Source organism: Camelina sativa, chromosome 7, assembly GCF_000633955.1.
Source record: "Camelina sativa cultivar DH55 chromosome 7, Cs, whole genome shotgun sequence".
In the NCBI taxonomy this organism is placed as follows: domain Eukaryota; kingdom Viridiplantae; phylum Streptophyta; class Magnoliopsida; order Brassicales; family Brassicaceae; genus Camelina; species Camelina sativa.
In genome coordinates, this window is record NC_025691.1 from 5,232,814 (window position 1) to 5,248,285 (window position 15,472).

Consider the following 15,472-nt stretch of genomic DNA (forward strand, 5'->3'; position numbering starts at 1 on the left):
ATATACTCTCAAGAGCTTTCAATATTTTTTTACTACTTCTTAATATTGTAGTAGAATAGTGGAAATTGTCTTACACTATTTTCTTTCATCGTCATATATACATATATGAGATAAATATATCTAGTACTTATTATTCACTTCTAGTGGAAAAACTAGTCGATGTTGACCGCGACTTTATATAGATATCATATCCACATTCATAATCACTTTTACAACAACTTTTTATCATTTATGTGACATTTTCCTTTTTCTTTGCATAAAGTCATATTCAGTTCAATGAATAGACCAAGCCAATAGGATGTGATTTACATCAACATCTCATAATTTTACACAGTCACAAAAAATGTGATTATAATATTTTTTAAAAAATATTTTTCACTATATTGTGTCTTACATGACAACAATATTTTGTGACAAGTAGAATTTATTTTCTCTTCTATATTTCCAAAAATGATACTATCTTCTATTATAGTCTTGGTTATAATTGGAATTAAGTTGTTTGTATATATTCTCTTATAGATTTTTAGTCATTTACTTTCTTTAGATTATTCTAAAGAATAAGTGAATTTTTATGGTCATATACTTGGACTTAAACCTTCTCATAGAAGTGATGCTAAAATATAATCAATAATCATTATTTAGTAAGTTGTAAATAAATTTTCAATTTATTCAACAAAGAAGGTTGGAGACATGATTTAAAATATTTCATCATGATATTATATCTAATTTAATTAGATTTAAATTTGTGATTAAACAAATAAAATAAATCACAAACATTATAAATAATCATATAAATGAATTCTAAATAAATATTAAGCATCATATGTTTATATATATATATATATATTGACAAACGTTTTTCCTGTTTTACTTAAGATTTTATTATAAAATCTAAAACGTTTTATAAAATCATATTTATATATATATATATATATATATGTGTGTGTGTGTTTTAATCAGTTATCAATGAATATAGGTTTTTTATAAAACACTAGCGAATAAAGCATATCATGCTTATTTATTTGCTAATTGATAAAATAGAAAAATAATACTTATCTCAAGAGAAGATGTTGTCCAGGATCAAAGACGTAAGCATCATTGGCTAATGATTTTTAGCCAGTCCTCTTATCTTAAGGTTTAACTTGTAGTGCTCTCGGTACATAAATCAACACGGAGACGACGTCACAAACTCGGCATCAATTATTAGACCGACTAAAGCCAGCCGGAGCTGCATATAAACGATGCATCAAACAAACGATACCACATGAGTATCTCAATATTGAAAGATGTTAAAAGCATGAAACGAACGATGATAAAAGATGTTACTTATCTCAATATTGAAACCGTGGATTCAGAGGTGTCGGAAATCTAGAACGGAGACACAACTCTTTGCTCGCCGCTAAGGTTTTTTTTTTTTTTTTTTTTAAAACGGCTAGAGTTTAGAGCGTGCTGATAACGTGTTAAAAACAATAGGTTTAGGGAATTGTTCTTTTGTATTATTCATCTCTTCTATATGATATAACATATATATTAATGGGTCGATAATGGGCATCCATATAATACAATATCTTTATAACAAAACCCAAATTTTAAAAAACGTTTCTTGAAAATTAAAAAAAGCTTCCACCGACCTTTTCTTTTGGGGACGATCATAATTGAAAAAGCTTATTATAAATTTACAAGTACGAGTTTTTCTTTTTAATCTAAAATTTTGTAACAACAAAACTATTTTTTATAATTTCTTAGTCCTCTAATCATTTTTTTTAAATTTTATTTTTCAACAACTTTAATGGATTAGTTCAAACTATATTACATATATTCTCTAATTACTCACTAATTAAATTCTATGATAAATATTTTAGCCAATTTAGTTAGAAGATCAGGAAGGATCAAACTATCTTACATATGTCTTCTTTCATAAATGGTTCAACCAGTCAATGAATCCTTTTTTGTTTTCAAGCGTTTTGGATGACAAAAAGGAAAAGGAAAATCTAAAATAAACATGCTTAATTAGGTGATAAGTAAATCATATAATTAATTTAGTTTTTTTAACAGTTACTAACCATCAAAGAAATCAGTAATTAAACAACTCTGTATACAAGAGCTGGTTCCAGGTATCGGGAACTCCAGCAAGACACCAGTGGCTACAATCTGGTGCCTTGTGACCACCAAGCCCGTAGATGGAAGGATGTCCATCTTTCCTTAGCTGAGACATCAATGTCACATCCATTAACCGCGCCGGCTTCTTCATCTTCTTTATTAGTTTCGCCACCACCATCTCCGCTCGGTGTGGTCCCGCCAGGTAATTGAATCCCATAACCGGCCTTGTTTCTCCAATGCAACTGCCTTTGCCACCTTGTTTCGACCATTCGTTTGCGCTGTAACATTATATTCCAATATTGTTGTAATTAATAATAATTCCATTGTACCGTTGATATGAAGTATATAACATAAGCTATATAGAGAAAGAACTTACCGGCCATGGTCCGGAGAAACACCTTGGAAGAAGACTTTGGTTTTGGAAGGATCAATGTTTTGATCAACCCAATTAGCCCAAGTCGTCATAGCTTTCTCATACGCCTCTAATCGGTCCATGTCTTTAACCGTTACGTTACCGTACGCAATTGAATCCCATCTGCAACCCCAAATGAGTAACATTATAAGTTGTATACTATTAAGTCCATACATTAAGATATGTTTGACGACATATATCTAGAAAGTGGATTTTTACGGCTGTTTTCTGCCATCGTGAAGCCACCAATGCCAAGAGTTGAAGATCAAAACGTCTGCGGTTTTCCACAAGGAACCGCTCGAGATTGAGTCGAGCTTCATTACTCGATTCGGTGGGGCTCCGACTATATCCACAAGAAACGCGTTTCTCGACATCATTATTGTAGAATTGTAAGCCTGCGTTGCATGCAACATACACGAACCAAACCAGAATTAATCAAAACCATATTAAACCGGACTATATAACACCGGAAAGTTAAAAGAGTTTAATGAAGAATTTAGAAACGTTACCGGGAATGAGAAGACGGAGAGGCCAGAAGGGGAACGTGTGAGGGTGGTTTTGGCGTTTGGTGCGGCATTGTGAAGCAAACAAGTTAGAGACTGCCATTGGTTTAAACTCAGTGAATCTCCTACGAACATCAGTTTCTTCCCTCTCATTATTCTTCCCAAAAAATCTAAGCCATCGAATCTGCAATATACATCACTCATCAAAAGAATATATATATATATATATATTTTATACTCAATTAATATTTCTATGTCGTTCATATATATAAAATCATTATCACAAATCATTTTATGTTCCCGATATATGCTTGGGTTTGTAACATTTTTATCATAGTGTTATGAAATCAACTATAGCATTATGAATGCTTTTTTGGCTTATAATTAAAGGTACTTATCACTAATCTAGGGATTGTGTAAATATGTCTTAGGACGCACTAGATCTACGTTACGTATCGGAAAAAACGTTATAGATACATGAAGAATAGATGGAATAACCTGCGGAGGCTGCAGTCGGATGGTTGCCACCGATACTTGAGGTATTCGCTGTCAGGGCGACCATTGGACTTGCAGTTAAACTGTTTCTCGATGAAAGGGCAAGTCTTGGAATCATAGAGAGGGTAAGATTGGTCATAGACCCAATTTCCTATATAAATATTACAAGTCTCTCTATGTGGTAATAATGAATCATTCACAATAGCGCTCTCTATTTGGGTCAAAACCACAAGTATCATTACGATGACCGTTACTAATCCGGTCGAAACAGCACCCCTCATCATTGCAAAACTCACACAAGTTGTCAACGTTTTGGTTTGGTGAAGAAGAAGAATTTGTTTTTCTTTAATTTGACTGTGTGTCTTTGGTATATTTATATATCAGCATATATATTACGTGTCTGTAGATTTTTTAGATTTACATACATATGGAGGAATATATGTAAATACAGACACATATGCAGATTTTGTTATTCAAAATTAGAGATATTCTGTTTCTTTGTTACCATTTTTACATTAGATTTAGTCTTGGAGATCTAGAGATCTTATTATATGTGGAAGTCTTTTTTTTAATACTAATCAATATGTGAAAGATCTTTGTATTTATTATATTATGGAAAATTCTTGAACACCTTTTATTCACCCCCTCTTAATCAATCAATCAAAATACATTTTATTCACGAAACCTCTCTTAATCAATTACTCCCTCTTATCACAATAGATGATGTTTTAGGATTTTCACATAAATTATGAAATCTTTTTAATGTTTAGCTATTAATGCATTATTTAGTTATAATAACATATTTTATAATTATTAATCAATATTAATCCATCAAACTTTTAAATTCTCATTTATTGATTCTTGAAATTCACAATTTTTTGGCATTAATTGATTAAATTATACAGAAAATCAATCTTTGTGATACAAGAAAAAATCATAGAAATCATCTTTTACGATACAGAGGGAGTATTTACTTAATCAAAATACAGCAATATGTCATGTCATATCATATTAAAAAAAATAAAATTAAAATAAAAGACAAAACAAATCAAGGAAACAAATTCTGTAAATTTTTTGTTTTAAGGAAATTATATCGGTTTGGGGTTTATAAATGAGAATTAGAGTTTAACTTTTATAATAAAAAATTATATATCGGTTTGGATTTATAAAATAATGGTTAGAGTTTATATTCTATAATTAAATGAAATTATATGTCGATTTGGATTTACAAAAGAGTGGTTAGAGTTTAATTTAGATTTTATAATTGAACAAAATTTTATGTCGGTTTGGATTTATAAAGGGATATTCTCAAAAATAGCACCAAAATAAGTTTTTTTCCAAACTTAGCACAACATCTCTAAAATCCCAAAATAGCACCGATTAAAATTTCAAAATGAAATCCTAAATTCAAAATACTAAACCCTACACCTCAAAACTATACCCTAAATGTGAAATTGAGAACCCAAACCTTAAAAATAATTCTGAAAAATAATTTTAAATATTTTAATGAGTTAAATAGTGCTATTTTGGAAATTTATCGAATATGTGCTATAGTTGTCCATAAAACTTGTTTTAGTGCTATTTTAGTGTATTTCTCTTTATAAAAGAGTGGTTAGAGTTTATGGTTTAGATTTTACAGTCAAACAAAATTATATGTCGATATGGATTTATAAAAGAGTGGTTAAGGTTTAGAGTTTAGATTTTACGATTAAACAAAATTATGTATCGGTTTGCGTTTATAAAAAAGTGATTAAAGTTTAGGGTTTAGATTTTACAATTAAACAAAATTGTATTTCAGCTTGAGTTTATAAAAGAATGGTTAAGATTTAAATTACACAATTAAACAAAATTATATGTTGGTTTGGGTTTATAAAAAATAGTTAAGATTTAGATGTTATAAGTAAAAATTATCCCCTAATTATTAATAGAGAAGCACACTCTTGAAAAAATTGATGTGTCGCCACCAGAGACCTCTATGCACTTTTTAATAAAATACTCTTAAATTTTCTATTACAATAACATGCCATTATATTTTAAACAAAAACAATTAATTGAATAAGAATTAGATATGTCATCTTTTCTCACACAAATTTAAATATCAAATATTAAAACTAATTAAATTATTATATACTATTTTAAGGTAAAATTTCACTAAAAATTACTTACAAATATACAAGTCATGGTTATATTGATTTTAAGTTCTTAAAATCAATATAAGTAAAATATTCTTAAAAGACTATAGAAATATATCAATAAATAAAAAGTTAATAAAAATAAAGAAAATAGAACTTATTAAACATATAACTTATTAACATAATCATATAAAAACAAAATTATATTTTTATGTTAGTATTATTACCATAATAATTTAAATAACTCAATAGTTATTATAATTTATTATAGAAAAAAGTATATTACCCCTGAATTATCTCCAACTCATTAAAAGAAACTTAATTCTCAATAAATATATATATATATATATATATATATATATACATAAATAAATATAAAAATGACAATAAATTAGGAGATATCATGATGTGTGATTATTTTATATATATCTAAGTATGTAAACTAATTAATCTCAATATTTAGTGTCATTATTCATTAAAAATGGAAATATTGATAACCGAATAAGAATATACGTTCTTATTTATATATATAAATAAATTATATATACAAATAAACTTAGTACCCAAAAAAATCATTATATTTTTTTAAATAAGTGATTATTAGATTATGCAAAAATTTTATAGTTACTCGATAACCCATAAATATAAATTTGATCTTTAAAACATACAAAAATATATATTGCCATAAATTGTAACATTTTATAAATACTTTCTTTACCACATTCACATATTTCACGGTGAAATGTATTCTTACACGAATACGTTGATTTTGGAATTTCATTAATTTTTCGTAATGGTTTTTTTTTGTAATAATCGGTCATTTATAGAAAATATTAACAAACCGAATAACTCAAAAGATTTAAATAGCCTAATCAAATAAATTAGATTATCTTCAGAAAACTTAGTTTAGAATCCAATTGTTACTAAAATATAATAAAATTAAATAATTAAAATATCGAGTAATTTAGTATATGTTGTTGTGGTTACGTAAGAAACATGCAAAATTGTTATGAATTACAAAATAAAACATAAGAAGATGTGATTTTTATTTTTAAACCACACAGAAGACATGTTACAATAAATAGTAACATTTTATCAATATTTTCTATATCATAAAATCTCTTACACATTCAAAGATTTCACGGGTGAAACGTATTTTTTATACAAAAAAATGCAGCTTTGAATAAATAAATAAAAAAACTTTAGTTACATATTATGTTTTACACAAACAAATATTGGTTCTAGGATAATAATTTTACATATAATAGTTTTCTTTAAATCGATTTTTCCCGCACATAGTGCGGGTTGTTATCTAGTAATATAATATTAGAACTAGATTTTAACCCGCGGTATACCGCGGGATAATTTTTTAATTATGTCATAAAAAATGTATATTATTATATATATTTGTATGTTTGTTTTAATATGTTTTGATTGATATTTAGATTATATAATTTTAGATGGATTGTAATTTTTGTGTTTAGTACCGGTTAGAATTGGCGTAATATCTCTTATTAACTCGATTGATATCAGACTAAATTATTTTGTGTATTTTGGTGGACAATCGCGTAAAAAATTATGTAATGATATTTATGTAAGCTCTAACCCGCTCCATAACATAATCCGCATGAATTTTAAAAATTTTAGCAAGTTGAAAGTATCTAGAAATATTTAAATTATAGATACTAATTTCTTTTAGAATGAAAGTATGTTTTTTGGATACTAATTTAAATATGATTATATTACAAATAATAACTTTAAATTTTGATATTTATTTAAATGGAAAATGGTATAATTATGTAAATACTAAAAAAATTGTTCCAAATTAATAATAGAGGATGTAGTATTATAGTCCGGGTCAAATTTGTTTTTGATCAAAAATATATTCAATTTACGAACATATAAAATGTATTTTATATATTAGTTTGTGTTGTTAATAATCTAAATTAAAAGAAAAATGTTAGCATTTTTTAATGTACCAATTAATACAGCTTAACCCGCTGGTATTTGTTCAAAAAAAAATACCTGCTAGTATTATATACTTATGTTATAGGCAATATATATATTACTATTATGAATAAAATATTGATTATTGAAGCCTTGAAGATATGACTAATTTTTAGTTGAGTCTATTTAGGTACTTGTTTGAATTAATTGAGTTTAATTTAGCATTTATGACTCACAAATCAATTAATGAGCCAAATGGATTATGATAATCTGTTTACCTTTTGACCCTATCACCTATGAAACAAATGTGGTTAAAGATCCAATCCATTTAAATAAACACGCGGATCTTAGTATCCTATTGAGTTTTTGTATGACTTTTTGGAAATACAGTTATACCCTATCTAATTTCAATTAAGTGTCTCCAATACAACTAATTGAATGGCGATTTCAGTAATTAGTTTAGAAATTTTGGACATTTTCTTATTTGTACTTCTCTTTTATTAGTATTAAGATTAATAATTTTAAAACAGACTGATTTACCGTCTATAAAATTTGTTTCCTTAATTAAGAATTTGTTTGCTTATTTAAGAGGGAGTGAATAAGAGAGGTTTACTTCTACCCCTAGACTAGATGTGAACCAAAAATTGTCCTTATATTATAATACTAACTAGGATAAGACCCGTACATACGTGCGGGAAACCCTTATTTTTTTCCTTATTGAATAGAATTGTATATCAAAATATTTTGTAAAATAAAATAGTATTGTTTTGGACAAAAAAATATCATGTATTTGAATATGATGTATAGATGTATAAATTTAACAAAAACCAGAGTTTAATGGACCATAAGAGTATTAGTTTTTGGTAATTGTATCGATGGGTTTTTATTTGGATCCGAATTTGGCCCATTAACACTCTTATCTTCGTCTCAATGTTCTTTTCGCGAAAACAAAGAGATAGCAAAACACAAAACGTCGAAACGATAGAGAGAGTTGTCTGATAGAGTTAAAAAAACAAATTGAACAATATAGATCAGATTCCAGTAAAAGCAACCATATCGGATTCCCCCAAAATGGTTCGGATTTATCTGATCATCTGTCTTTTTGTAAAAAAAAAATTTCGACTTCCATGGATTTTTTTTTGGACAACCGACTTCCATGGATAAATAAGGTAATAGGTTTATCTTTTATTTTTATATTCGCCGTTTCAATTATCAAGATTTAGCGTAGATTTCTAATTTACTTGTTCTTTTATGTATGCATATAGTATCGGTCTGGATTCTTAAAAGATTGAATCGATTATGGATCTTCTTGTACAGGTTTGTATATATTTCCAAAAATTTAAATCATTTTTTTTGTTTAAATCAAATCATTCTACGATTTATATTGATTTTTATAATTACCGTCTTTGTTGATTTGTAAAAAAAAAACATGAATACAAATATCTACTCTGATGAATTATCTCCTCTAATATTTATGTTTTGTCTGTGCTGGGTAAAATTTCTTTGAATTAGATGGTAATTGGCCTGGCAATTAGATTGAAGGAGGAGTATGAACATATTGGTTTATTCAACAACTTTTTCTTTGCATAAAGTTTTCAAATGAAAGGTAAGAAATTAAATCAATTTTGGTTTAACACTTTTATAGTGTTCATTTTCGTTTAACAAAAACTAATGTGACATTTGTTTATTTGTGAGGTAATTCTGGTTTTGGACTAAGTTTACACTACCTTACAAAATGGGAAGTGTCGTAAAGAACAAATCTATACACAATCATGGTAAGTTACTGTCCAAGTAAGTTAATTAAGTTTGAATTCCACATAAATTTTATATTTTAGTCCAACAAATAAAAAAAAAAGGTAAAAAAAGATTTTGACCCCATATATCTAAGTTGATCTTTACCCGTTTTGAAATTAGTTTTACTCAAATTAGTGAAAATAGAGTCTACCGAACCGAAATTTTTGATCTCATCTCATTACTCATAATTTTCTCGTATGTTATCGAGGGTAGTTTGGATAGTCTCTTTTAATTACCCACATTAATTTTTTTTTTTTTTGTCTTGTATCTCCCAAATTATTAAATTTGATTTGGTGCATATCATTAATTATAATAGAATTTTGGACACTTTTATCCGAATTACCCGTTCCTGTCCCTATCCGATATATCAAGATAATTCCATATATTGATTTGATGTATATTATTAATTATATTAGTAAATATCAATTTTTCGTAAATCTCTTGGATTAGTCCGGTTTATCTGTTCATTCATCAATGTTCGTCAATTATTCTAGTCTTGTTTAGGAACCATTAAACGTAAAAAATTTATGTGTTGAATTTTGTGAAGAAAGTAATGGGCTCGGCCCATATATTTTAAAGAGTACTTTTCTCTAGTTTTTCAATATATGTTTTTTATTTTTAAAAGAAAATAAAAATAAAAAAACAAAGTCAAATTCTCACGCTTGATTCTTGAGAGCTGAAAAGTAAAAACCTTAGATCGTGTTTCAGCGATTTCTTCTTTGATCGATGTCGCCGTTGTCTCCAGCTTGTTCTTCGTCATCTTATCAGTTCACATATACAGCTCACTCTACTATTCCGCATACCAAGCTCCATAACCATACGCCACTCCTTCACCTTATCTTCCGGCGCCGGTAGAGACCATTACTGGAGTTGCAGTCTATCCTCATCTTGTTAAACTGATTTATGTTGTATACGCTTACCCTCAATACAAACAGGTTAGTTGGGTTTGAATCAGGAGTATTGATTCATAGGATATTTGGGACTCAAATTAGGGTTTTACAAATTCATATGCTTTAATTTTAGGATATATTGTTGTTGACCAAAATTTTCTGTGATGTTTGTCACGGAGAGCTTGGCTCTTCAAGAAATCTACCGATCACATAAGGTTTTTTATTAGTTCTTTAATAACATATTTTGAGAAAATAAGTCATCTGATTCTAGTTTTTTTTTTATCCCCTCTGGTTGGGTAGACTACTTAAAATGCCAAATGTGATGTATTTGCAAACACATACATATACGTAGTATGAATTAGTGTCAAGTTTAAAGAGTAACAAACTTGTTTCTACCATAGGCTCAACTTTAAAGTTTTTGAAATGAATATTTTTTAAGAAGATGAAAAAATCGGAACATAATTGTTTCATAATGATAACATAATATTAGTTGGATGGTCCAACACCAGATAAGTTGAATGCATAGATCCACATTTCTGAAAATTATAAATGAATGGATTTCAAGAGTAAGAATTCTCGCTGATCTTGATATAGTGTGTTCATATGTGAGTGCCTGGCAATGCAAAACATTGATTAATATAATTTGACAGTTCAAATTAAAATCCATAATAATATCATTAAGCAGGTTAGAATGAGCTTACTTTTGCCTAATCTTGTAAATCCTTTGGATTTCTTCGGTTTTTGTAGTTTCCTCACTCTCATGGAGTTCTTCAATGAGATACTGTAAAATTCTTGTGAACTCAGGTATATTTGTAAAAATATCTTGCAAACTTCTTTAAGAACGGATTCACCAGTAATGATATTGTATAGAGCCGAGAATCAACTTGATCTACAGAACTATCAATTGCTGTAGAGAGTTTTGTATTTGGCTTATCATCTGCAAAATTGTTAGAATTACAAATTAGAGAAGTTGTTGATGTTTAAGTATATGAAAGAAAAAAGTCTATCATAGTCTATCATAGACTATCAATACTATATCTTTAGACTTACAAATTCATCTCTGGTATGCTTTGTAGTTTGTATATTCTATATTGCTTCCATGGGTGGAGTTTCTTGACCTGATGTGCCACCTTGTTAAGGTATGTGAATCCAGCAACCATTTTTTTCGTTTTTTTTCTTCTATTGGGATCGATGTTTTGGAGGATGTGTAGCTTATTTAGAATGGTAGAAGGTGACTTTATGAAATATATTTATGGGTTTGGTTGTGTATGACGTCTACTTTGTTATTTATAGTAGTAATGGAGGTGATTTGGTGCAATGGTAGAAATCACCTAATCTTATTATGTGTTATCTACAATTAGTCGAATATTCTACATAATCTATATTAAAGATTTTCAGTTTATGTTTTTCCGTAATGGTAGTATTTTGTTAGTTTTTAAAATGATTTTGATTTGAGATATAATTATAGAGGATTTAGGGATTTCATTGTTCCATTTTTAAAAAGTTTTGAATGATGATTTGGAGATAATGGAGATGATAGAGTCTGATTCTGTCAGTTTTGGAAAGGATTAAGTTTCGGGAGATTATGGAATTTTAATTTAATGATTGATTATTGATATTTCGATTTTAAGGATGGTTTGTTTCTAAAACCGTATGGTTTGTAAAAATAGATTTTTTGGGGTTTAAATGTCGTTTAGAGTTGATATGGTAGGTACTAATATGATTAATTAGAATATTTTTTCTCCCTAAATAAACGTTTGGATACTCACTTTGCTTACAGGTTTGGGAAAAGGACAGTGTTTGGATACGCCTATAATACATCTAGGATCCGAATGAGATTGTGTCCAAACTCGTAGGGTCCGCGTCTTTTTATACTTTCAATTATCTTGTTGTCTTTAAATTTTTTTTTTTCCTTTCTTTTAGCGTAGGGGCAATATATAGAATTTTTGTAAAAAAAAAATTTCTTCTGTTTTTGTACTCTTCAATTAATAGTATAGATAAATCAATTGACTCAATTTCTATGGAGTTAATTTTTAATGTGTAAAAAATGGTTTGATTTTAGTCAAATTTTAATTATCAAAAAGTGTTTTTTTTTTGCTTCCCACTTACCTTTTCTTAAGAAAAATATACATTGTCGAAAATAACTAAAAGTAAATACATATAATTAAAATAATGATGTATGTAAATTACAATACAGAAGGGAAAAGGAAATTAAAGCTAAAATAAACATGTTGAGGTGATAAGTAATTCAATATAATGAATTAATTTTTTTTAACAGTTTCTAACCATAAAAAATTTAGTAATGAAACAACTCAGTATACAAGAGCTGGTTCCAGATATCGGGAACTCCAGCAAGACACCAGTGGCTACAATCTGGTGCCTTGTGACCGCCAATTCCGTACACTGAAGGATGTCCATCTTTCCTTAGCTGAGACATCAATGTCACATCCATTAACCGCGCCGGCTTTTTCATCATCTTTATCAATTTCGCCACCACCATCTCCGCTCGGTGTGGTCCTGCCCGGTACTTCGATCCTATAACCGGCTTTGTTTCACCAATGCAACTGCCTTTGCCACCTTGTTTCGACCATTCGTTTGCGCTATGTAACAATATGTTCCAAGGTTGTAAATTAAATAACAATTCCATTTACTTCATAATTTTCGTAATTTTATCGAATACAACAAAAGTTATATAGAAAAAGAACTTACCGGCCATGGTCCGGAGAAACACCTTGGAACAAGACTTTGGTTTTGGAAGGATCAATGTTTTGATCAATCCACTTAGCCCAAGTCCCCATGGCTTTCTCATACGCCACTAATCGGTCCTTGTCTTTAACCGTTTCATTACGACCCGACTGAATTTTATCCCATCTGCATGTAACGCCAAATTAATGAGTACATTAGTTGTATACTAATTAAGTCCATGCAATAAGATATGTTTGACGACATATATATAGAAAGTGGATTTTTACGGTTGTTTTCTGCCAGTGTGAAGCCACCAGTGCCAAGAGTTGAAGACCAAAACGTCTGCGGTTTTCCACAAGGAACCGCTCGAGATTGAGTCGAGCTTCAACACTCGATTCGGTGGGGCTGCTCCCACTATATCCACCAGAAACGCGTTTCTTGAGAACATGATTGAGGAATTGTAAGCCTACATTGCATGAATGCATACATACACGAACCAAACCGGAATTAATCAAAACCAAATATAACACCGGAAAGTGAAAAGATTTTAATGAAGATTTAAAAAAGTTACCGGGAATGAGAAGACGGAGAGGCCAGAAGGGGAACGTGTGAGGGTGAATTTGACGTTTGGTGCGGCGTTGTGAAGCAAACAAGTTAGAGATTGCCATTGGTTTAGACTCAGTGAATCTCCTACGAACATCAGTTTCTTCCCTCTCATTACTCTTTCCAAAAAATCTAAGCCGTTGAATCTGCAATATATATCATTCATCATGCGAAAAATGTATGCATTTATATATATTCTGTTTAATAGTATTTCTATATCATTCATATAAGCAGTATCACAAATGATATGTTCCCGATATATATGGTTGGGTTTATAAGTTATAACATTTTGTTTACTACGCCTTCTACTAGTTTTCTTCTAGAGTAGAATTTAAGGTAGCTGGGGTGGTGATCCAGCTTCGGTTACTTAATTCCAAAACTAACCGTGCTAATTCATACAAAGCTCATTATTATTATTAGTAGTGTTATTAACAAAGAAATAAAGAAACGAATTAAGAGTATAAATTTCTATTGAATCGTTTTTATCTTTTTATAACGAAGTCTGTATTAAAAAGCCATCTATAAGTCGTTGCCGCATGCTTAAGTACCTAGCTAGGTACATTGCTTTGTCTAACCGCTAAAACGAAATTAACAATAGCATCATGAACTATTATATCATAGATAACAATTTCTACAAGTCTCATATGAACTCATATGCAACATACAAAATGTTATGGATCCAATTATAAATCCTAAGCCCCTGATCAAGAAATATTTAAGAAATTTTGGGAATGAAGAAAGTTTCCAAAAAAATGCTATTTGATGCCTAAATTGCCTGAATGATACAGGTACTCATAGCCCATAGCAATTCACCTAGGGTTAGGTATATGTCTTAGAACGCACTAGATTTATGTATCGGAAAAATCGCTATAGATACATAAAGAATAGATGGAATCACCTGGGGAGATTGCAGCCGGATGGTTGCCACCGATACTTAAGGTACTCGCTGTCAAGGCGACCATTGGACTTGCAGTTAAACTGTTTCTCGATGAAAGGGCAAGTCTTGGAATCATAGAGAGGGTAAGATTGGTCATAGACCCAATTTCTATATAAATATTACAAGACTTTCTATGTGGTTTTTTCACAATAGCACTCTCTATTTGGTTTAACACCACAAGTATCATTACCATGACCGTTACTAATCCGGTCGAAACAGCACCCCTCATCATTGCAAAACTCACACAAGTTGTCAACGTTTTGGTTTGGTGAAGAAGAAGAATTGTGTGATAGAATTTGTTTTTCGATCTTTTGATTGTGTCTTTGGTATATTTATATATCAGCATACATATTATGTGTGTGTAAATTTTGTAGATTTTACATACATATATGGAGGGATATATGTAAAAGAGACATCTATGGAGATTTTGTTATTCAAAATTAGAAATATTTTGTTTCTGTCTATGGCACTGAAACGTTAGAATCTTCATTAATGAAGAAAGGAGATGGTCAGTTTCCATTTTTACGTTGGGTTCAGTCTTCGAGATCTAGAGATCTTATGTGGAAGTTTTTTTTAATTCTAATTAATAAATGGAAGTTTATATCTTTGTATTTATTATATAATTACTAGGTCAATTGACTCAATTTCAGAATTTCTACCTACGTACGAAGTTAATTTGTTTTAAATAAACTGAGTTAAATGTATTTTATTTTTTTTATCCAACATCAAACTTTAATTGTTGACAAATAAAAAAAAAACTTTAATTATCAAAATAAGTTTGTTTTTCTTCCCACTTACCTTGTTCTCTTAAGAAAAATATTGTCAAAAGTCAAAACAGCTAAAAATAATAAAATATAATTCAAATAATGGTATATATAAAAATTAAATTTACGAATATAATTAAACTAATGATATACATTAAATTAAAAATTATAGAAAAATGAATTAAATCATACGTTACTAAAAAATATTAT

The 15,472-nt window shown here is 29.1% G+C and overlaps 1 protein-coding gene, 2 long non-coding RNA genes and 1 pseudogene across 3 annotated transcripts; 2 read left to right on the forward strand and 2 right to left on the reverse strand.

The window, feature by feature from the left end:
* On the reverse strand, nucleotides 1,979-3,831 carry LOC104700384 (protein trichome birefringence-like 43). The gene is made up of 5 exons (XM_010415902.2): nucleotides 3,514-3,831; nucleotides 3,022-3,199; nucleotides 2,732-2,907; nucleotides 2,477-2,635; nucleotides 1,979-2,378 (listed from the first exon to the last, which is right to left on the reverse strand). The coding sequence occupies exons 1-5, from the start codon at nucleotides 3,792-3,794 to the stop codon at nucleotides 2,075-2,077; spliced, it is 1,098 nt and encodes a 365-aa protein (XP_010414204.1). The 5' UTR covers nucleotides 3,795-3,831; the 3' UTR covers nucleotides 1,979-2,074.
* On the forward strand, nucleotides 8,572-9,358 carry LOC109125580. The gene is made up of 3 exons (XR_002032695.1): nucleotides 8,572-8,758; nucleotides 8,855-8,906; nucleotides 9,102-9,358. It is a non-coding gene; the product is annotated as an uncharacterized LOC109125580 (long non-coding RNA).
* Nucleotides 10,003-12,303, forward strand: LOC104700385. The gene is made up of 4 exons (XR_753572.2): nucleotides 10,003-10,318; nucleotides 11,021-11,077; nucleotides 11,350-11,412; nucleotides 12,054-12,303. It is a non-coding gene; the product is annotated as an uncharacterized LOC104700385 (long non-coding RNA).
* On the reverse strand, nucleotides 12,447-14,730 carry LOC104700386 (annotated as a pseudogene).

Excerpts from the sequence above, each read along its gene's own strand:
- LOC104700384 (XM_010415902.2), bottom strand. The coding sequence starts at position 3,794 with ATGATGAGGGGTGCTGTTTCGACCGGATTAGTAACGGTCATCGTAATG. Across the intron at positions 2,908-3,021 it reads TCTCCGTCTTCTCATTCCCG|GCTTACAATTCTACAATAAT; the intron begins GTAACGTTTCTA and ends CATGCAACGCAG. Across the intron at positions 2,379-2,476 it reads GTTTCTCCGGACCATGGCCG|CGCAAACGAATGGTCGAAAC; the intron begins GTAAGTTCTTTC and ends ATAATGTTACAG.